This window comes from Physcomitrium patens, chromosome 16 (genome assembly GCF_059467195.1).
Source record: "Physcomitrium patens ecotype Gransden chromosome 16, ASM5946719v1, whole genome shotgun sequence".
NCBI lineage: Eukaryota > Viridiplantae > Streptophyta > Bryopsida > Funariales > Funariaceae > Physcomitrium > Physcomitrium patens.
In genome coordinates, this window is record NC_143425.1 from 11,237,328 (window position 1) to 11,261,425 (window position 24,098).

Genomic DNA, 24,098 nt, shown 5'->3' on the forward strand with positions numbered 1-24,098 from the left:
CCTCTCCTCAAAACCCTCTCTATATTTTATGATAAATATTATTCTAAGACCTAAATATCTCAAAGCCTTTGCCTTGCTAGATTCAGGAGCCTCAACATGTTTCTTAGATGAAAAATTTGCTAAAAGACATAGCATATTTTTATTAAAGAAAACTAAACTTGTTCATGTAGAAGACATAGATGGTCGTCCATTGTCTTCAGGAGATGTTACTCATGAAACCCTTCCTATAGAAATAGCAACAAATGATCATAGTAGTTTTATAATATTTAATATCATTAGATCTTCTTCTAATCTAGTTATTTTAGATTTATCATAGCTAAAAAAATATAATCCTAAAATAGATTGGACTTCTTGTAGTCTTGACTTTTCTGAAAGTATAACTAAGAGTGTAATTAATCAAGTAGAAAGTCATAAGTCTAGTATAATTAAACCTATATTTGTAGGTGCAAGTGCTTTCTTGCATGCTACAAAAAAAGGATCACCTTGTGTCATTTATGCCACACCTGTTTCTATTGGAAGAAAGACTTCAAGTAGCATTCCAAGCCAATATCAAGATTTTTAAGATGTATTTGAGAAAAAGAATGCAGATTCTCTTCCAGAACATCGTTCCTATGACTGCTCAATTGACCTTCAAGAAGGAGCACAACCGCCATTTGGACCAATCTACAATTTATCTCAAAAAGAGTTGATTGAACTCAAGGAGTATATTGAAGAAAATTTAGCGAAGAACTTCATACGCCATTCCAAATCTCTAGCAAGAGCTTCAATTTTATTTGTGAAGAAAAAAGATAGATCATTGTGGATGTATGTTGATTATCGAGAACTCAACAAAATCACTATCAAAAATAGATATCCGCTACCTTTCATATCTAGACTTCTTGATCACTTGAATCAAGCTAAGATCTATACAAAAATAGATCTACGGGGAGCATACAATTTGGTACGCATCAAAGAAGGAGATGAATGAAAGACTAAGTTTCGAACAAGATATGGACATTTCGAATACAACATCATGCCTTTTGGACTTACAAATGCACCAGCAGCATTCTAACATCTAATGAATGATGTCTTTCGGGAGTTTTTAGATGATTTTGTTGTCTGTTACCTAGACGACAACTTAACTTATTCTAAGAACCCAGAAGAACATAAACTTCATGTTTGCCAAGTATTACAAAAATTAAAAGATGCGGGACTCTATGCCAAGATAGAAAAGTGTATATTTCACACTACTCAAGTGGACTTCTTAGAATACATCATTTCAAATGATGGACTTATGATGGATCCTAAGAAAGTTCAAATTATTATGGATTAGAAGATCCAAAAAATGGTAAGAGATGTCCAATGCTTTTTGGGATTTGCCAATTATTATCAAATCTTTATCAAAGACTTCTTTCAAGTTGTAGCTCCACTTATACGTTTGACTTGCAAAGACAAACTTCAAAAGAATCAAGAAGCAGAAGTAGTATTTGAAGCTTTGAACACAACCTTTGTTTCTACACCAATCTTATATCGCATCAATTTTTCTAAGCCATTTTTTATGGAAACAAATGCATCAGACTTTGCTTTGGGTGCCGTATTGTCACAAATGGGAACAAATGATAAACTTCACTCAATAGATTTTCATTCTAGAAAATTTTCAACAAGATCAACTATGAGATCAACTATGAGATCCATGATAAAGAACTTCTTGCAAACATGGATTCATTTCAAGAATGGCATTATTATCTAGAATGTGCTTTTAGCCCAGTCACAATGTATACGGATCACAAGAACCTTAAATATTTTATACTAGCATGTATTTTGAATCGTCGCTAAGCCCATTGGAGTATGTCTTTGTCAAGATTCGAATTCAAGATCACTTATTGAACAAGAAAACAACAAGGTTTGTCACATGCACTCTTTAGACGATCTTATCTTGCACCAAAGGAAAGAGATGTTGCTTTTGATCAACAACGAACAATTTTCTTAAAGCCATAGCATCTTCATCTTTGAATAATCAAATCAACACTAACTGTTGATTCAACTTTCATTAAGCAAGTTCAGTTAAGTATGTCTTCTGATTCTCTTATTCATGATATTAAAGAAAATCCTTCAAAGTCTCATGATACTTCCAAGTTTGAATTCAAGAACAATCTACTATATTTTGAAGAATGCCTATATGTTCTATAAGGTGAAGCTCGATTATGTGTTCTTCAAGTTCGTCATGACTTTCCAACAGCATGACATTTTGGGTACAATAAAACTTTGGAACTAATATTCAGATACTTTTGGTAGCCACAAATGTGAAAGCAATCAAAGATTTTGTACAATCTTGTGATGTTTGCTCAAGATCAAAAACTCCTCGTTGTCAACCTTACAGACTTCTTCAACCATTATCCATTCCAGAACAACCATGGTCTTCTATTTCTATGAACTTCATCACAGATCTTCTAATCCTAAGTCCTTATGACTCTATATTCGTGATAATAGATCGTTTTACCAAGATGGCACATTTTGTACCATGTACAAAATCTATCACATGTGAAGAAATAGCTAAGCTCTTTCTTGACAATATCTATCGGTATCATGGATTACTCAAGGATATTATATCAGATATGAGAACTCAATTTGTATCATGATTTTGGCAAACTCTTTTCAAGATTTTAGAAGTGGATATAAAACTATCTTTGGCATTCCATCCTCAAACTGATAGACAAACAAAGCATGTTAATCAAGTTTAGGAGCAGTATTTAAGATGTATCATTAACTACCAATAAGATGATTGGACAAATTTTTTGCCATTGCCAAAATTTGCTTATAATAACACGGTACATTCTTCTACAAAATAAACACCTTTCTTTGCTAATTATGGTTATCATCCACAACTTGGTACTTTTGACTTTTTAAAAGTTGATAATCCTACTGCGAAAGATTTAGCAATTCATTTGTCAGAGCTACATGCAACGATGAAAGAGCAGTTGAAAGAAGCTCAAGAACAATAAAAGGACAATGAGGATGTCTATCGAAAGAAACAACCACCATTGCACATAGGTGATAAGGTATAGTTACTTTGTCGCAATATCAAGACCACTCGTTCTTGTAACAAGTTGGACTATCGAAGGCTAGGACCATTTTCTATTTGTGCACAAATTAATATAGTTGCATATTATTTACATCTATAGGAGTCAATGAAAATCCATCCAGTATTCCACGTATCTCTTCTTGAACCATACAAGACACTGGACATACTAAGAAGAAGACAAGCTCCACCTCCTCCTATAGAAGTGAAAAATAATGAAGAATTTGAAATGGAAGAAGTCTTAAATTCAAGGCGACGCCGAAATAAATCGGGATATCTTGTCCATTGGTGTAGATATAATATTAGTGAATGCACATGGGAGCCAGTCTAGAATCTTACAAATGCAGCAAAGGTGGTGGAGGCTTTTTATCAACAACATCCATCCAAATGAAGATGAAAATCTTCCTTATAAAAGAAACAAGATCTAGGTAAGATAACATTCTACTTTCAATCTTTCTTTCTAGTTTCTTTATAGTTGTGATACTCAGGAGATGGAGAACCAAAAACCAGCAGATTCGACTCAAGAGCCTTTGTTTGCTAACCTATTGGACGAGACATTACAATTGTCACAACCTTCAAGATGATGCAATCGAGATGAAGATCTTCAAGAATGACATGCTCTTCCTCAAATAAATGGTAAGATACAACGTATTTGGTATCATGACCTTAGATGGGACTCTTGATGTTTGGTGATTTTACTAGAGGTAGGAACAATTCCTGATGGTGTTCCAAATATTTTATTCGAAGGAAGTTATGAAGGCCTCAACAATGATCAAATAACTAGGTGGTCTTTTCGCCCTGGTATAGGACATTATCGATGGTTGAGAGGCCCTATCAATCATCTTCGATGAGAACAAAGATCAGAGTATGTAGCGAATATAATTCATCACATCATAGATTTTTTTAATATATGATAACCGCTCCTCGTGGAACTCGTCCCTAGAAGAGGGGGTAATGTCACAGACATATTCATTTAAGCCAATAATTAAATAAATAAATAGGTAGAAGTAAGTAAAAGTAGATAAAAATAAATTAATTCTATAGTATTTGGCATGGAAGCTTTCTAGAAGCTTAATAGAGGCTGCTTTGACTTCATAGGTGTCTTTAATTGACTTTTTGGATTAGAAACGTGGTCAACAAGTTGGCCATGTACCACACATGTTGTTAACTTGAAGACCAAGCTAACTATGTGGCCCACACGTAGAAAAACTTGCCTTGTAAGTCAAGGCATGTGTCCTACAAAAATACATATTGAAGGTCCTATAGAACGTCGCCATGTAGCTCCTAGTTAGATAGTATATATAGAGACAAGAGTGAAGCCTTCTTCACTCTTGTCAATTCTTTTTTTGCTTCTAGTCTAGTTTCAAGGGTCTCTAGTTTTCTTGGCTTTTTGGCAATAGCCATTCTAATTTCTTTCTTAATATATATATATCAAGTTATTTCTATTTTGTCATCTTTCTTTGAGAGAAGTCTCACTTATTTATTTATCTTTATTTTGTTCTTGTCCTTGACATGTCCTCAACTAGAAAAATTACAAAGAGGGGGAGTGATGAAACCTTGAAGGCGAGTTCTACCCTTTATACTTGCATGTGACAACCACCTAAAGAGAACAACCAAACAATGTTAATATTAACATTTAACTACTCAAATTCTACCTAAGGTTAGAAATAATACTATTGCAAAGAAATAAACTCATGAATAAATAAAAAAAAAATATATTAACTTACTTCAATACATAAATCTATCATGTATAGAAATAAATAAATTAAATAAATAAAAATAATTAAATAATTTTAAAAATTAAAATATTAGTAAGTAAAAATAAAAATAAGAATTAAAAAAAATTAAACATAAAAAAAATCAAAATAAAAATCAAAGTAAAATAGAATAGAAGTAAAAATAAAAGTAAAAATAAAATTAAAAGTAAAAAATAAAAATAAAATTAAGATTTAAAAATAAAATAATATTAACTAAAAATAAATATAAAATTAAAAGTTAAAATTAAAATTAAATATTAATAGAGTTTTATTTCTATTATTAAAATAATTAATTTATTTTAATATTATTCTTTTTATTTTTATTTTTAATTTATTTCAATATTTTATTTTTATTTTTATTTTTATATATATATTTTTAACTTGAGTTTAAGTTTTTTGTTATAATTTAATATAATTAAGAAAAAAAATTTAGAATACAAAGTTTATAAGATTTGATCATTCATAAGATGTTGAAAAGCGGCTAGTGCATTCGTGAGTCCAAAAGACATAACATTATATTCAAAATATCTATACCTAGTTTAAAAAGTAGTCTTCCATTTATTTCCTTCTTTGATATGAATTAAGTTGTATGCTCTTCATAGATCTATTCTGGTATAGATCTTTGTTTGATTGAATTGGTCAAAAAGTCCTAAAATCAAAAGCAAAGGATACCTATTTTTTATAGTGATCTTATTGAGTCCTTGATAATTCACAGACATTCGTAGAGATCCGTCTTTCTTCTTCACAAATAAGATAGGAGCCTCGGTTGGAGATTTAGAATGGCATATGAAGTTCTTTGCTAAGTTCTCATTAACATATTTTTTTAACGCAGCCAACTCATTTTGTGACAAGTTATAGATTGGTTTGAATGTTGGTTGAGCTCCTTCTTACAGATCAATTGAACAATTGTAAGATCGATGCTCTAAAAGAATATCTGCATTTATTTTTCTGAAAACATCTTGGAATTCTTGATATTGGCTAAGGATACCACTTGACATTTTTCTATTAGTAGAAATGGGCATAGCATATATAACAAAAGATTACCCTTCTTTTATAATATACATAAAAGCTCTCACACCTACCAATAAAGGTTTGGATATACTAGACTAATGTACTTCTATTTCACTCATCCAATTTTGGATTATACTATCAAAAAAGTTAAAGTTATAAATAATCCAATCTATTTGAGGAATGTATTTTTTTAGCCACAATAATCCTAGAATAACTAGATGAGAAGGAGATCTTATTATATTAAATACTATTATATTGTTATGATCTTTAATTATTACATCTAAAGAAACAGTCTCATAGGTAATATTTTTAAAAGACAAGAAACAACCATCTATAACTTCTATATGTACGGACTTAGTTTTCTTAATTAAAAATAATTTTTGATTTTTAACAAAATCTTTGTTTATAAAACAGATTGAAGCTTCTAAATCTAATAAGGCAAAGACTTTGTAATTTTTAGCTCCTAAACATATATCTATTATAAAATAAGGTGAAGGGTCTAAGGAGAGAATATAACCTTTATTAGGTATTGCACATGATTCGAGCCGTACAGTCCTTATTGTAGGTAGAGAAACTTGTTTTTCAACATATTATCTTCTTTGGTAATTAAGTTCCTTATTTTGTAACTACGTTGCTTCTTTGGACAATGTTGAGCAGTGTGCTTAGCTTCTCTACAATATAAACACAAGCCTTCTTAGCAATGTTGAGTTTTTTCCTACTTCATGAAAAGTTTAAAAGGTTTCATATGAATTTGCATTTGTTTTGGCTTTGATGAATATGTTTCATAAAACTTTGGAGTTGCTGCGATTACTTGATTTGTTCTTCTCCAACCAAGTCTTTGTTTTTGATGTCTTTCAAATAATCAATTGTTGCATGCAATGGCTTTAGTGATAAATTGTTCTAAAGATTCTTCTATTGGCATTATTAAAAACAAATCTTTCATGCTATCCTTCAATCCATAACAAAATTGATTGATAAATGCTTTGTTATTCCAGTCCACATCGCAAGCGAGGTTTTGGAATTTAGTAGTATATATCGTGGCTAACTATGATTCTTGTTGTAAAGATAAGAGCTTGATCTCTGCTATTCATTCTCGATCATTTTTTCCAAATGTAGCCGTAAACACTTCTAGGAATGAATTCAAATCATAAAGAAGTTGTAAATCTTTCTCAATTAAAAGTACAAACCAAGAGAGCACTTCTTGATAAAAGTGTGCTTATGAATCCAACTTGAGTAAATCCATTGGAGTATTAAAAAAGATGCAACCTTAAATAGTGCTTGACTTGTTGTAAAAATCCTCAAAATTTTGATCTTGTGCCATCAAACTTCTTAGGCATACTAATCCTTGCTCTTCTCATACTTGTAGAAGCAAAACTCTTTGGATTTGGTTATGAGGTCAATCTACTTGCTTCTTTTAACTGCATAATTTCTTATGACACACTTTGAACTTCTTCCATAGGCATAGGTATAGTATTTCTATGATTCACATTGGAAATATGTGAGATTTCTACTCCTAGGATGTTGACAAGTTCATGAAGATATGTAATAGTTGCAAAGCTATTTTCACTTCTATTAAGAGTAGTATCCATAATCTTTTTTTTTATAGACAATTCAAACAAGTTTAAAAAATTAAATTAGAAGAGAGTAATCCACAACCTCTAATAAAAAATTCTACAAAGATGGATAATCCACTCTCTTTAAAGAAAAGATCAGTATTAAAAAAACAAGGTTTTTTATTTAAAGGTAAGTAGTCCACAACCTTCAAAATACAACAATAGAAGTGGAGTAATCCACTCACTTCTAAAATAAGATAGAAACAAAATGTTAGCACTCTTGTCAAATTGTCAAGAATATGAATCTCGAAGAAAGGAAATTCTCAATACACTCTTGTGTCACTAAAGAAAATTAGAAAGTCATTCAAGAGGTGATATAATATTTAACTAGAATGGCTATTACTAAAAACAAGAAGACTAGAAAGTCTTTGAACAAGACTAAGAACTAGAAAGGCATTGATAAGAGTGAAGAAGGCTTCACTCTTGCCTTCTTATATACTTATAACTAGAAGCTATGTGGCAATGTCCTATAGGACCTCTAAAACATATTGACTTTACTAACCACATGACTTAACTTGCAAGGCAAGTTATCTATGTATGCACCACATAGTTAGCTTGTTCTATAAGTTGTTACACGGAGTTAACTTGTTCTACAAGCTACCAATATGTGGTTAGCTTCTTGGTGAAGTTTCTAACCTACAAACACATCTAAAGTCAAAACCACGTTTGTGAAGCTTCTAGGAAGCTTTTCTAAAAGACTTTATGAAATTAATCTATATTTACCTACTTCTATCTAATCATATAAGTAACTATTGAGGTAAATGTATATATCCATGACACCTATCTTAGTTATTTCTACTTTTGGCTTAAACTTCTTTATGTATTGGGCTTTTTTTTTCTTAGCACAATTAAGATCATTTTTGGTGTGATTAAATTCACTATATCTTCAATAATGCACAATCCTTTCAAGTTGAATTTTTACCAAGCTACTTTTGGTAGTTGAAATCTTCTTGAATCTAGACATATTCATCATCCAAGCAACCATGTCAATAGCATTATGCTGACAAAAGGCCCTACCACATTTTTTAACTTTAACAAATGCTTCTACCAACATTGTCTTATTGTCATAGTTGAAAATAATTCTTGGTACATCTAATTTCAAGAGTCTTTTGTTAATTTTAGATTTAAAAAAATCTTGACATTTTGGCTCTCAACAAACACACCTCCTAACTCTTTTGTAAATCAAGTCAAACAAGTATACATGATACGTAAGGTATTTTCATTTTTATATGGAAAGTCTGGAATGTGTTATAGTTTATTATGTTTAAAAACTTTGTATTCATGCTTCAAGTATTTAATAAGATTTGAAGAGACTCAAATGATGGTGGCTCTCCTAATGCAAACAAAGCTGCCTTCATTGCTTAAGATATTTGACATAAAGGAAGTAGAGTATTGTCTAAAGAAATGACTACTTCTTTTTCTTTAATTTCTTCTAAATATGTATCAACTTTTCCTTAGAGTGGATCTTCTTCTTTCACCGTAGGCATTAGACTTGTGATAGCACCCTCTTAAGAACTGAAATAAGGTCTATACTCACTTTCTAATAATATTTCAATTCTTGCAACTCGTGTAAATATTTTTTACTCCATCTTTAGATTTGGAGTGCATTATGCTTCAAATGTTGTAGTAATAATTCAAAGGCATATCACTCATTAAAAATATAAGACCTTTAAATCTTTTTCTTCATTTACATTTGAAACTTAAACTTCTAACTCATATTAAGAACCAATCTCTCACTATGTTGCAAAGATTGTCCTCCATCTTATAAAATGTGTCTATTCTAGACTCTAAGCCTTCTAGTAGTATTTTTAACATGTATTTAATATTGAAACATGTTAAAAAAAACCTCATTAGTATCCATCATTGGCCCAAAGTTTTGGATGTTATTACTATCCAAGTAGTTTGGTAAAAAAGAGTAATAATATCAAATCCTAATATGCACCATAAAAAAAACTATTTGAATACGTACAACTATCTAAAGGCTCAAAGGACAATCTACCCTTACAACTATTATCAAACTTTGCAATTCATTGGTACTCAGCTCTAGATCATTATAGGTCCAACATATCCATAAACAAAAGGATCTTGCCAGCCATCAATCTAACCTCATCTCTATGGTATGCCTATCAACATTCACTAGTACAAATACAAAATGAGATAACCATGGAAAACCTCTAGAAACATTATGTATAACTAAGAGATGGTATCAAAAATAAAATCCTAAAATTGACATTGAATCTTCATCTCCAACAACATAGAAGCGGAAATTAAAAGTGAAATAGAGCAACTAGCACTTATATGTAGTCAATGGTCACAAATTGCAAAACTTGTAAAAAAATAAGACAATTAGAACAAAATGAAATGTAGAGAAGTGAGAGAAAATCAAAAACTCGCTTAAAAAACAATTGGCATATAGCAAATCCCACTTCATAGCTCCAAATGATCTTCACTTCTAAAACAAAGAATGCCAATAGGTTCCTTGGGTCTCTTCTACATAAAATTGATTTATAAATGATCAAGTTTGGACTCCATATGCTATTAGAATGAACTTCCAAACTTAACACTTAAGAATTCTAAACAATGCGTGTGTTTTATTTGATTTATGTTAAATCCCTATGACCGTGAAAATGGACCTTTTGCCGCATTTCCCTTGATCGTGGGACCTATGACAACGGATGTCTATGACCGTGAGAAGTCTTGTAATAGTACATCTCCCATGACCGTGAGAAGTCTTGTAATAGTACAGCTTCTATGACCGTGAGAAGTCTTGTAATAGTACATCTCCCATGACCGTGAGAAGTCTTGTAATAGTACAGCTTCTATGACCGTGAGAAGTCTTGTAATAGTACATCTCCCATGACCGTGAGAAGTCTTGTAATAGTACAGCTTCCATGACCGTGAGAAGTCTTGTAATAGTACAGCTTCCATGACCGTGAGAAGTCTTGTAATAGTACAGCTTCCATGACCGTGAGAAGTCTTGTAATAGTACAGCTTCCATGACCGTGAGAAGTCTTGTAATAGTACAGCTTCCATGACCGTGAGAAGTCTTGTAATAGTACAGCTTCCATGACCGTGAGAAGTCTTGTAATAGTACAGCTTCCATGACCGTGAGAAGTCTTGTAATAGTACATCTCCCATGACCGTGAGAAGTCTTGTAATAGTACATCTCCCATGACCGTGAGAAGTCTTGTAATAGTACATCTCCCATGACCGTGAGAAGTCTTGTAATAGTACATCTCCCATGACCGTGAGAAGTCTTGTAATAGTACATCTCCCATGACCGTGAGAAGTCTTGTAATAGTACATCTCCCATGACCGTGAGAAGTCTTGTAATAGTACATCTCCCATGACCGTGAGAAGTCTTGTAATAGTACATCTCCCATGACCGTGAGAAGTCTTGTAATAGTACATCTCCCATGACCGTGAGAAGTCTTGTAATAGTACATCTCCCATGACCGTGAGAAGTCTTGTAATAGTACATCTCCCATGACCGTGAGAAGTCTTGTAATAGTACATCTCCCATGACCGTGAGAAGTCTTGTAATAGTACATCTCCCATGACCGTGGAACCTGTTACCGTCACTTGATGCCTTAAGTCGCAGAGGGGCGCCGCTCACCGCCGCAAGCTAATTTGATTTTTTTATTTTAATTATTATAGTACACAATATTGTACATAATAGTTGCTGGTCGTGTTGAACCCTGCGCCGTAACCCTGGTTTGCAACACAAGTTTGTACACCTGTTCGTAAATAGGAACCGAATATAAATCAAAATCAATTCCGCACTTGCCTTCCTGCACAACACAGGTGCGAGCCGCTGCTCCGTACAATTCACCACCACACCAGACCCTGATCCCGCTCCCATCGCCTAAAAACAAAACAACAATTAAAAACACCGTGCCGCACTGACCAGTGCAAACTGCACCAAATCTTTCGTGTTACACCACACGAAAAACCAAATGGAAGTAGGAAATTGAGATCACGAACGTCGCCTCGCAAGCCGCGCCTCGCACAGCACATGGATTCCAACCCGCTCGATGACCCTACTCCACAGCACCTAGCTCCGCCTCCGCCCAGCGCCACACATGTACTTGCCGCACCGCGCTTTGATCCAGCGCACAACACTCAAATATTGCGACCCACCTGCACCGCAGTTCCGTTTCGCAAACCAGCACCTTGGTTTGCCTGCTGCCTACGTTGCGACCCCGATCTCCTGATCTGCATAGTAAATCCGCGACCACGATTCTCTAGTGCCGCAACCCGCCTGGCAATGCGACCTAGTACCGTTCCAATATCATACTATAATCCGTCACAGTCTTGCTCCAGCACAACAGTACGTCGCCTAACTGGGTTCTAGCACCCAGCACTGCCAAAATCCAGCATCAAAAACAATCCAAAAATCGCATTTTATTTTCATTTTTATTTTTTAAATATCTATTTCGTTCCAATCTGCTACACCATTTTAGAATAGAAGAATTTTTGTCCAGAGGAATCCAAGAGTGCAAGTGTGAAGAATAGAGAAAACCCTAAATTATTCTAAAATGGCTAAATCACCATAGCCAAGCAAACATTGCAACAAGTCTTTTCTATCTCAAAATCACTCACAAGACTTGACAAGAATGTCAAGTGAAGGGTTTTTCTCTACCTAAGTATTCAAATCTTAGTTGACATTAACAAAGTCAACTAACGGAAAATTTAAAATGGATGAAAAATCACTAACGAAATTAAACTACATGTATTCAATGGGATTTGGCACTTGATGCCATGTCACGTGACAATACATTATATTGATTTGTTTGACCTATTTTAATCAATATATATATATATATATATATATATGTATACATATATGTTATATTCTAAATTTTAAATAAATATTTATATATTATTTCAATGTTAAAAAAAAATTCATTCAATATATCATAAATGTGAATCATAAAATATTATTATATTTGTTATTTACTATGAAATGGAAAAGTTTTAAATGTTTTTAATTATTTTATTTTAACTTTATAATACTTATTAATATTTAAAAATTAAATAAATTATAATTTTGTTTCAAGCCTAAAAGATGTATCCATACATATAGCTTGTATATAGACATATTTGTTTTTTGTAAACCAATTCAATCTAAATCAAATTATGTCAATTCTTGTCAAATATCAAGTACATTTTCAGTTAATACAATAAAATTTAATATAATATCTAATTTGAATTCTAAATATATTTCAATTAGATCTACTAAGATTTAAATTAATATATAATCTATTTTTAGTGAATATCCTAACATTAAATAGTATTTTAGTTTGTGTTGATGATTAGGATTGTAGAAATAACTCATATCACTAATGTTACTTTAATTACAAATGTGTAATTTTTAATTTTTTTGCAGGTAATATAATATATATATATATATATATATATACATATATACACATATTTTTATTATTTTTAAAATAATAAAATATTTGAATTTTTGATATATATATATATATATATATATATTTATTGCTTATTACACTACATCAACTTGGAAATAATATATTACATAATTTTATAAAAATATATAATTAAAAAGATTAAATAAATAATTTGGAATTTAAATTTTATATGTAGCATAAACTAATTTATTACTAAACTTATCATGCATTTTGTCTACTCATTGTTAATGCCATGGATTTTTATTTTTATTTTAGTTCTTTCACAAAATTCATTCTAACAAGAGTATAATAGTGCAATAATCTATAGTTTCGTACAATAATTTTTATATGTACACATTTATAAGTACACATCATTACAATATTTTTTTTTACATCAAGAAGCTTGACGCATTATAAATTTTTATTAACCCAAATTTTATTACTTAATATGATCTATTAATCATGTTCTCATTTAAGTGGTCATATAAAAGGTCATATAAATGGTATTTTTAATTTAAGCTTATTGTAAGTTTATAACATTATATTTTACCAAAATTGAGATAATACATTAAAACCAAAAGAATCTGCTTAACATCAAACACAATAAACTATGCACTTATCTATATTTTCATTACAAATATTTTACACACACATACATACACACACACATATATATATATATATATATATATTTATTTGCTTGTCCAAAAAATCTCATTGTCCAATCAGTAATACACTCGTTTCCAAAATCTAAACGAGGCGAAATTGTTTGACAAGGTGTCGAACTATTCTTGCGAGAATGATGATTTTGCTAAGCATGAAATCGGTTCGGTTCTCAAGCCCTAAATATTCTGACTCCGTTCATCCATCCATCAATAAAATCCATTCATCCATGCATCAAAGCAGAGCAGTTGACGTCCATCCAAAATGGTTTGTTCATCCTAGCCCTCCCCCTTGAAGGTCTGTGTCTCTCTCTTCCGTCATTGCTAGAACACTCACTCGCTGCAGCAAATTCAATTGCATCTTCCAGCTCCCTCTTGTTCTCTTCCTCGCACTCTCCCTCCCTCCCTTGCACTTCTGCTCTTCGCTCTCCGATTCCCTTCTCGGAGACTTTTCAAGCTGCGATCCGTCTGCGTGCGCTCTACTTGTCTTTCTTCTGTTCGGATCCGGCTCATTCGCGAGTTCTACTGCGATCAATCGACTCGCTCTCTCTCTCTTTGTAAGGTCGTCTGCACCTTCCATTCCAGTCTTTGTCGTTTTCAATCTGCTCTGGATTTGTGACACTGCTTTAGGATTCTGCAAATGCTTCATGCAGGCTTTCCGTGTTTTGGTAGCATTGTAGTGCGAAGTGCCAGTCGTGCGTGAATGGAGCAAGTGTGATCTTCAAAAGTTGAGCCAATGTTAGGGATTTCTCTGTAATTTAGAGCCATGTTTTTAAGTGCGAGCTTCTGTCATCTTTCTGGGGAGCAGGTTCGCGGTTGGCGGTTTTGGTGTAACGTCTAGGAATTAAGTACTCCAATGTGCGCCTACCGCGAATCAGGTGAGAACTGTGAGTGGTTTGACAATGAGAGTAATAAGGGACGGTGTAACCGATTTAAGAGATGGTGTCTTTTGATTGAATCTACCGAGTTCGATACTCCAGAAAGCTAGACATGTTCTTTTTAGGGTTTTGTTATCGAGTTTGGTCGTTCGCTCAAGACTTTGGGGTTCTGTTCTTGTGAAAGCGAGAATGGTGTATAAGTGCTTTTTTTGGACGTCTGTTGGTTCATCTAAGCGTGTTAATGCGTTGGAACGTGATTATGCTTTTCTTGATTCCACCTGTAACATCTTTCTGCTGCTTACCAGAGTAACCTGAGGAGTTTCTCATCTCGTAGGGTTTTTCTTGGAGTTGTCAGATGATTCTTCTGAGGGATGGGTAGGGATTTCGCATCGTTCAATCGAGGTGGTTGCTTCGTGACGGATTATTTCGTAGAAAGTAATGCAACCGATGAGATGAGAGCATCAGGGTTTTGACTGAACGCAGGCGGATCATGAAGATATGTTTCGTATTTCTGTAGTTCTTTTGTGCTAACAGCTATGGCGAAGAAAGGTAGAGTGTAGTCGCGCTTGTAGGAGACCAATTGGTTGCTATGCGGCACCCATGGCCATGTATGTAAATTGCACTTCTGCACATGGCGCAAAAGAAGAAAGCATCCGCTTTTCGCACTGCTTCTGTAAATATTCCTGTGCCCTCTTCCCAGCCAAACAACGCTCCAGTGTGGTTGATTTCATCTGCACCGTATGATAGCGATTCGCGGGAAGCGGTGGCAGTGCCGGAGATCCAAGCCGGAACGGTTGCAGAAGCGTTTTTATCGGAGACTGGAGGAGGGCAAAGAAAAAGAGATGTTACAGGTCCATGCAAAGGTGATGTCACAGAGAAAACTCTTGGGAAAGGAGTTGCTCCCGCCCGGCTTCCGAATGGGGCAGGGAAGGGGCTGCCCATTGCTCGTTCTGGAGGATGTAAAGTTACTAGCGGTGCGAAAGATGAAACTTCGAATTCTGCGCAAATTAAAGGAGAGTGTGACAAGGCATTGGTGGCTTTGCGGAGAGGAAACAGTACAAAAGCTTTGAAGCTCATGAAAGATGTATGTAGCCGAAATGACGCTTCTAGTCTAGCATATCGTGTGCAGGGGCATATTCTCATGCGTATAGCGGCTGTTATCGAGGACACTAGCACGAAGAGAAAGCACTTTCAATCCGCCCTTGAGAGCGCGAGAAAAGCTGTTTCTCTTTCCCCTCGGTCCGTGGAGTATGCGCACTTTTATGCTCAGCTTCTTTATGAAGCTGCAAAAGACAGCAAAGGCTATGAAGTAGTGGTCCAAGAATGTGAAAGAGCTCTACATATTGATGAACCCATTGATCCAGCGAGTGAGAGCCTGCACCATGAGCAGGAGCAGGAGCTTCTTACTGCCGAAGCTCGCATTGAACATGTCAAACAGGAATTAAAAAATTTGGTTCAGAAGGCAAGTTTAACCTCTATTTCTACCTGGATGAAGACGTTTGGAAATGGCTCTGGGGAGGAGAAGCTTCGATTTGTACAGATGCGGAAGTTTGCAGAGCAGGACCCAATGGAGCAAAGGGTATCTCAGCCAAAGCGTCCACATGAGGCTAAGAAAGTGGTGAAGACTCCTGAAGAGAGGCGGAAAGAGATTGAGGTTCGGGTTGCTGCTGCAAGGCTATTGCAACAGAGGGATTCATCAGCCGATGGTGGCATAGACTCCACTGAGGATCATGAAAAGTCGCTTCAGAAAAAGCTTGAAAGACGGAAATCTAGTGGGCAAAATTCACGAAAGGTTTCCAAGCCCCTTTCTGTAGATGAGAGAATAGATCGGGTACGACAGTTTTGGTATGATCTTACACCTGAAAAGAGGGAGAGTATGCTTGAAGTATCTATCGCTGAATTGCGGGATCATATAACATCTTGGAAGGAGAGCGGAGGACTTATCAAAAGTCACGCTGCATCTGATGCTCTTTCCGAGGCTTTAGAGTTCGTGCAGGAGAAAAAAACTTGGCGCTTCTGGGTGTGCTGCAAATGTGGGGAAAGGTTTACCAGCTACCACGATCTGAGTCATCATACTTTGGAGAGGCATGTGCCGACTCTTCCTCAGAAATTTCAACAGATGATACCTCATGAGATCGACCAAGAGTGGGTGGATCAGCTGCTGGATGAAGATTGCAGCCCAATTGATGGAGCTGCAGCTGTCGAGCTGCTCATCCAATCTGCTTGTTCTTACCAGCCCGATGAATCAGAATCTATAGAAACCACCGCTATGCAGTTCGAAGATTCGAAGTTGTCTCAGAAATCTGAGAATGAAGTCACCATGGCCGAGAGCGTGGAGAATGTTAAAAAGGTGGAACTTGAATTTTTTGAAGATATTGAAGCAGGACTTGGCCAGGGAGCAAGTGGATTATTCCAGGAGCATCTGCATACCTGCATAAGAGATTATCAAAAAGGAATAAAAATAGACCGGTCTGCTAAAATAGAAATTCCTTCTCAAAACCTACCACTTGCGGAAGACAAGTCAAGGAAAGAGCTGCTCGAGAAAATTTACAACCTGTTCAGGATTCTCATCAGGAACAAGTGCTTAGCGCATGACCATGTTGCAAAGATTATCCAATTCGCCACAGAGGAAACTCAGTCTTTAGTGTCAGATCCTGCAGTGCCTTATGAGTTCAATCAATCCCCCGTGTATATTCGCTTCTTGGAGCTATCACCTCTTCAGCGTCTACACAATTATCTTGTGGAGTTTGGTCAGGCATGTGGAGTAAACTGCCATTTAGAATCCACGGTTTTGTCTCGAAGTGGAGATGCTGGTGAAGAAGAGATTATTCTAGATCAGCTGTCTTTGAACGAGGGTTTTACACGTCTCTTGTTAGACGAGCGTGTGCTCAAGGAATTTCCTGAGGGGAAACTTTTACCTAGTGAAATCCTAAAGCATGGAGGAGTCAAAGAGTTCGCGGCCGAAAAAGACCCCGTAGCTCATCGACACCCTTTGTGTCTTATGATAGGTAAGACTGGAGAACCAGGTACCAAGCATATGGATCTTCAACTATCATGGATGTTTGGTACCCTAGAACATGAATATCTGCCTTCTGGTTGGAAGCAGTTTCGGGAGCAACAGGGACAGCGGGGGCGCGCTGTGTGCCGTGAACTTGAGAAAGAACTTGAAAATATACTCGACTTATGTAGACAGAAATATGAACTTCTGAGTAATGAGGAGGCATTAAGCTTTGTTGAACGATTATGCGTAGAAGAAAACAAAAGAAGAGAACTTCAACCTGATGGTACTGGCAACAGCTTTGAGGTAATTTTGAAAGACCGGCAGCAGGAGCTACTCGATGCCCGCGTACGTGGGTTTTCTTCTAGTCGAAAATCCGAGCTAGATGCGATTAGTGACATCTTAAGGGATGCTCAGACTGGGATGGTTCGCAGGCGTCCTAGTGATGGAAGCTTGGGAGTCCGTGTAAGTGACTGGGATGAGTACGAAGAATCGTGGAAAGTGCCAGAGTCCATCCATCGTGTTGATTCCCGCGTAGATGAAGATTCTCGTGTGGAGGATGCAATGTTTCGACAAAGAGAACAGCTTTCAAATAAGGTGATTTATTTCAGTGCTCATTGTTTGCAGATATGTACTGTTAAAATTATGTCTTCAACTGGAACTGCACTTCCTGAAGATGAGTCAGGTACTTTGTACTGTCATAGAAGAAAGAACATTCTTGTCTGGGTAAATTGTACGCTCACCAATTTAGAATATAAGCCAAATGGTGAATAATTGAGCAACACTGCAGGAAAATTATTTAACTAAGATGAAAGGAAAAAAATGGTTATGTTGCAGATTAACCTCCTGGATGCAAAAATAATGAGAGCAACGGATGATCTGGAAAAGTTGGAGATTAAACTTGGACAATTGGCGGTCCTTGATTATACAGCAGTTACTCTCCCTCTCGTGAAGAGTTTTCTCCAGGTAAGTGCAATCGGAACTGGATTGGGATACCTCTACCCTCAGTAATTTGTTGTATTTGTCTTTCTTTATGTGATGCGATATATATATATATATATATATATATATATATATATATAATGCAAGCTATATGTGGGTTTTGTTTTACATACTAGCTGTTTTACATACTAGCTGTGTCCGTAAAACTTTGCAGAATCGGTTAGCGGCAGAAGTTGAAAGGGATGCCATGCGGAAATCAGAGGCAGCTCAAGAAGCTTTTCTTGCGGAGCTTGCCAAGGATCAGAAAAACTTAGTACCCAAAGAAGCAGAATATCAGAAGCAAGCCCGTGACAAGTCAAAAGAGAAGAGGAAAGCTAAAGATCAGAAAAAGTCCAAGGATGCAAAGGTCAGTTGGAATTTTTCTTGGCCTATGCGTGAGATGGGTCTGGAGATGGTATTTTTCAGTTGTCGAGTCCTTCTACTCAGGTGCAACGTTTTGAGGTTTGTCTCAACATAGTGTTTTGTGTAAATTCTTGTGACCCTCAACAAAGACTTTGTCAATTATGATGATTAAGACATTTCAGTTAAGTTTGTATGATCTTCAAGCTGCCAACTTGAAGGCGTGTTGCCTCAAGGATTGATGCTTGAAGGGTTTTTTGAGTTTGCAATTACTGATGCTGATTGTATTCCATCTGTCCGTTGCAGCGCGGTTTCTCCCACGCAGGACAGCAAGTTGAAGCTGCCAGGTGGGAATACATTCATTACTGTATGTAAGAATTTTACAGCAATGTAGCTGGGTTCATCTCAGTTAGATGTGCAAGGGTTTGGGTTTATTGCTACTTGTTGGAACTGGCTTTATACGATGGTATTGACGTGGTCTTAGCTTGTTTTACTTAGTGCGTGCTAGTGCAATTTTTAAGTACCATATCAACCTTCTTATTTATTGAATTGTCTCGTGATTTTGGAGTATTTGGTTATTCAACTGAACGAAACAAAGCTGTTTTCCTTAAATAACACCGATGTTGGGTTGAGAGAGAGATGGTTACATTTATTCTTCTGTGTGTCTGAAATTGGGATCTTTTCATATGCTCACTACTTGATGTGCTTGACAGTGTGGAGTTGGACGAAGAGGACAGGGGTGACCATTGGGATTGGGTGGTTGGAGATGATGCAAAGCAACAGCGCGAGTCTGAAGTTCAGCATCAAGCTTTGTTGTTAGAAGAGGAACGCAAGCTTATGGAAGCTCTGGAGTTACAGCGGCGCGTGGAAGAAGAAGCCAAGCGGAAACATCTGGCGGAGCAAGAACGGAGGAGGCAATTAGCACAGCAGACCATGCAGGCCTTGGACAATGGGAAAGAAGCCGTTTGCACTCTACCAACTGCGAGTGACTTGGTTGATGTTGTCAACTCCGAGATGTTGCCATCAAGTTCCATGCAACTCTCGGTGGCTCAGAAAAGCTGTCAATATCCCACCGAAGTGGCAGATCCTATGAATGGTCAAGTAGTTCTTCCGACAGAAGGAATACACAACTCTAGAGAGGTTTTGCGTCCTTCTCTTCCACCGCAGAAAATGCACCCTGTCATAGACCATAAGGTCTCTGAAATCTCTGTAAATGTGCCCGGTGGGACGGAATTTGATTTGGAAGTTACTGAGCAGCATATGCTGAAAGATACGTGTAATAATATCTTGGGGAAAGCAAGTCGTGAGGAAGTTATAGCGTCAGAAGGTGGTATCCACTTACCACCAGCGGATGGTGATCACCCTAATGCTGTACAGAAGAAAACGAAAGGAGGTAGTAGCCGCAACCGGCGCAGAAAGGGTCCTCGTATATACGCTGAAGAAGGTATAGTAGTTGATCAGGATCCACAGTCTTGTAATACTTTTGAATCTGCTAATGGGTTAAAGACATTTCCAAGGCAGAACCTCTCAAAGGAGCTTGGGGCGTCATCTTCTATAGACAAGTCGAAGCCTCTTTTGCGCCAGAATACTACGCGAAATTATGGTGCTGCACCAACTAACGGGGTACATGCAGCACAGCCACTCCTCCTATTACCTGCACCTCCTGCATATGAAGGTTAGCTTCTTTGAGCTTCATATTTTCGGTTCATTCGCTTTTCGCGGTGACTCTCATCTTTTCCCTACAACTTTCATGAACAATTCTACATTTAATCCAGATTTAGGCTGTGAATGTGCATCAAAGATCTCTCCCTTTGTCCAGGATAGATTGCTTGTAGAAATAGATCGGTGGAGCAGTCCATTACCACCTAATCTATATCATGTATAAGGTTTGTCTTTTACTTGAATTAATCTATATTGTTACTCTTTGGGTTTCATTGGTAGCTTATTTGGGCTTGAATTTAACTCATCTGTGAATACAATTCTCTTTGTCATGAAGGTTGTGCCGAGCATGAGGTAAAGAAGACCTTGCGGCAGCTTCAAACAGAGCAAGACGATGAGGAGCGGTTTCAGGCTGATTTGGAGCAGGCCATGCGTCAGAGTTTAGGTGAGGGCCTAGTGAATTTTGGTGTCAGCTTCTGTTATTGAGGCTAAGATCCAGTTGAATGTTGTTACAGTACATCTCTCTCGAACATCAATCATCTGGATGCTTTCTGGAATTAGTTTTATATTTATGTTACATTTAACTTATTGAAAAGGTTTCACTTGTTGTTTAAAACAGACATGTTAGCTTCGCAGTCAGCAGCGCCAGTAACCTCAAGCTATATAGCTTCATCTCCTCTTCACACCGTAAGCTCAAACGGCACAGCTGGTGATTGTGGAGCGCAGCAACTGGTAGAGGCAGGGACTACTGGATCTCAACCTGGAGCAGTTGAAGCACTTTCGAAGGAAGTTGAGGAGTTTGGGAAAGGCCTGAGAAACGAAATTGGGCAGTACAACTGTTTTCTCAATGTAGTCATACAGGTTGTTTTTTCTGCTCCTTATAAGTTGGACTCACTTCATATAAAATTCAGTCCTTTTCATTTCTTTAAAACTCTATCAATCATTTGTATGTTGTAGAAAACTAAACAAGCAGGTTGTGTTGCCTCTTCAGTCACTATGGCATTTGAGGCGGTTTCGGGAGGAGTTGTTGGCTGACACGAGTATGCAGCATGTGCATGTGGGAACACCTTGTGTGGTTTGTGCACTGCGTGATATTTTTTTGGGTTTGGATACGCCTGTCCACAACAGCAGCAGTAGAGATGCAGTTGCTCCGATTGCTTTGCGGGTTGCTCTCAGTGCATTGTATCCAGATAGTGACTTATTCAAACAGGTTATTGCAGTGTCAATTTCAATCGCCATTACTTTTTCTTTTCTGAATGTGTTGTGGTTCGTAGTGCATTTCAATTGGTAGGCGATAGCTCTCTGATTGCGAAGAAGTCACCAATTAAAAATCTCGTTTCGTAAAATAGCAGTTTGGGGAGTCTGAGGTAATTGCTGTCGATTAGTTATTATTATTCCTTAAAGCATTGTTGTTGAAGTATCAATCGTTATTGATTCTTATATATTATGTTGTATTGCAGGGGCAAATGAATGATGCATCTGAAGTCTTGGCAGTTATTTTTGAGTGTCTACACAAGGCTTTCGTGCCAAATGCTACTTTTGTTGGCAACTCAGAGAGTAGCTTAGCACGAGGATCATGGGATTGCTATGGGGAGCATGCATGCATGGCTCACGCTTTGTTTGGACTGCACGTTGCCGAGCAAATGAATTGCCAAAGCTGTCATTTGGAGTCTCGGCACTTAAAGTACACGGCTTTTTTTCACCACATTAATGCAAGTGCACTGCGTACTGCTAAGGTTCGTTGTTCAAAATTCTGGAGATGTTATTATTTTTAAATTCTTTGCAGTTATGTGCTATTTTATCGAACCACCACACTTCTTATGGTTTTTTTTTGTGTGTCAAATACCTAAACAAACCGTTCTTTGACATATCAACGACCCTGTTGATGTGCTCATGTGTTATCCTTTATGTCGCATTCAAACAATTATACTTTTAATAGTGCAGAGACATTCCTCAAATTTAAAGTTGTGCCTGCTGTTTCTACGTAGGTACTGTATCAGGAAAGCTCCATGGACGAGCTTTTAAAACTTGTTGACATGAACGACCAATTAGCATGTGATATCACTGATGATGGTGGTTGTGGGCGGCAAAACCACATGCATCACCTCCTCCAATCTGCTCCTCATGTATTTACGACAGGTAAGCAAACAGTTGACATGGATTGTAGATGTGCATCCTTTGTTTACTGTTAGGATCTGCTCAAGGTTCATAGTTTCATTTAGATTTTTATATGAGTGCAACTCTGCTCTCTTCCGTCTTCCTCGTTGCACTGTGGTTGCATGGTGTTTGATATATTGTACACTATTGCTTAAAGAAAAAACTCTTTTGATGTTCTGTATGTTGTGATCTTTTCTGAAACTTGTGAGTTTACTTGTGGTCTTTGTGGCAGTGCTGGGGTGGCAGAACGGGCGGGAGAGCTTTGAAGATATAACAGCCACAGTGGATGCTATTGATGTTGCATTAGATGTTGGCGTTATTTATTGTGGCCTTGATAAAGGGTTCCATCACAGACTAGTATCTGTTGTAAGCTTTTACCCCTTGAGTTTGGAAACTGATGATAGGAACTGTGGTTTTACTACTTCTGTAACGTTTATTCTGGTTATAACTGTCTCCGCTTTGTTGGGTTTAGGTTAAAAGTTGCTGGTTTTTAAAGCAGAGTTGTGTGTGGTCTAGTTGTCTGCAATATGTCAATAGGCAGCTGAACTTTGTTGACCTGACATTGCTAGCTTCTGATACTCTTCATATTAATCTTTACTTTTTCAGGTATGCTATTATGGTCTTCATTATCATTGTTTTGCCTATAATCAGGAGCTTGGTAGGTGGGTAATGTTTGATGACAGCACAGTAAAGGTACATATGGAATCCTGCCTTTGCTATCAATCCCATACCCTCGTATCTCATGTCGCTGTACACGGTGGTTTTGTTGGTCTTGGATTCTTCAAGAGTAGATATGGAGTTGGATCATCTAGTGATCAGAGTATGGTTTTTTTTTTTTTTTTTTTTTTTTTTTTTTTTGTTTTGTTTTGTTTTGTTTTTTTTTTCTCTTTGTCTGCATCAGACTAGTGCTTTTTGAGGTGTTGCCTTAATATTTTTCCTGAACTTAAGGACGTGATACGATGTTTGCAGGTTATTGGGGAATGGAAAGAGGTGGCAAGCACATGTCGGAGAGGACATTTGCAGCCTCAAGTGCTTTTTTATGAGGCGGTAGCAGCAAGATCTGAGGCTTTGGCACTGACAGTGTGTTAATGGGTTACTGGAAAAGTTAATTGAAGTTGAGGAATTTATTGATTCGCGTAGGCATATGACTGTAACTCTCATTTCAAAGGAACAAATCATCACTTTGCTGAGCACTTCCCGTCTGTGTTGTGTCATCAAAAAGGCCACAACGGATTGTCTTCAGTAGTATGTAGGCTGAAATATGTAGTGTAGAAGTGGTGGAGGTCTTGATGTAGCTCGACTGTTTTTCCTCTTGCATCCCATTCTTGAAATGTAGCTAGCCTAGAATAATGTGCAGAGTGGAGAAGTGGAAACGGTCAACCCGTTGCATCTTGCTACTGCTCCTTTCAAAGTTCTACTCAGGAGTTTTCTGGAGTTCTGAAGGTTGATGAACTTCTGACATAACTCGGCATGGAGCGCATTGTAGTCGATGTAAAAGATAAGTTTTCGTACTTGGCAATTGAACCATTTGAACAGTTACATCATGA

At 36.6% G+C, this 24,098-nt stretch overlaps 1 protein-coding gene across 2 annotated transcripts; it reads left to right on the forward strand.

Moving 5' to 3' along the window:
* Positions 1–13,855: 13,855 nt before the first annotated feature.
* On the forward strand, positions 13,856–24,090 carry LOC112293170 (uncharacterized). Of its 2 annotated transcripts, none has more exons than XM_024542325.3 (15): positions 13,856–14,075; positions 14,327–14,396; positions 14,752–17,991; positions 18,232–18,360; positions 18,551–18,742; positions 19,042–19,082; positions 19,449–20,410; positions 20,732–20,839; positions 21,014–21,255; positions 21,386–21,604; positions 21,855–22,130; positions 22,383–22,533; positions 22,784–22,917; positions 23,158–23,244; positions 23,521–24,090. In XM_024542325.3, exons 3-15 carry the CDS (start codon positions 15,028–15,030, stop codon positions 23,638–23,640), a joined length of 5,625 nt encoding a protein of 1,874 aa, XP_024398093.1. In that variant the 5' UTR covers positions 13,856–14,075; positions 14,327–14,396; positions 14,752–15,027; the 3' UTR covers positions 23,641–24,090. The 2 variants fall into 2 exon arrangements, with proteins under 2 accessions (XP_024398093.1, XP_090113111.1); XM_090256985.1 differs by having other exon boundaries at positions 13,893–14,080; positions 14,731–17,991.
* The last annotated feature ends 8 nt before the right edge of the window (positions 24,091–24,098 follow it).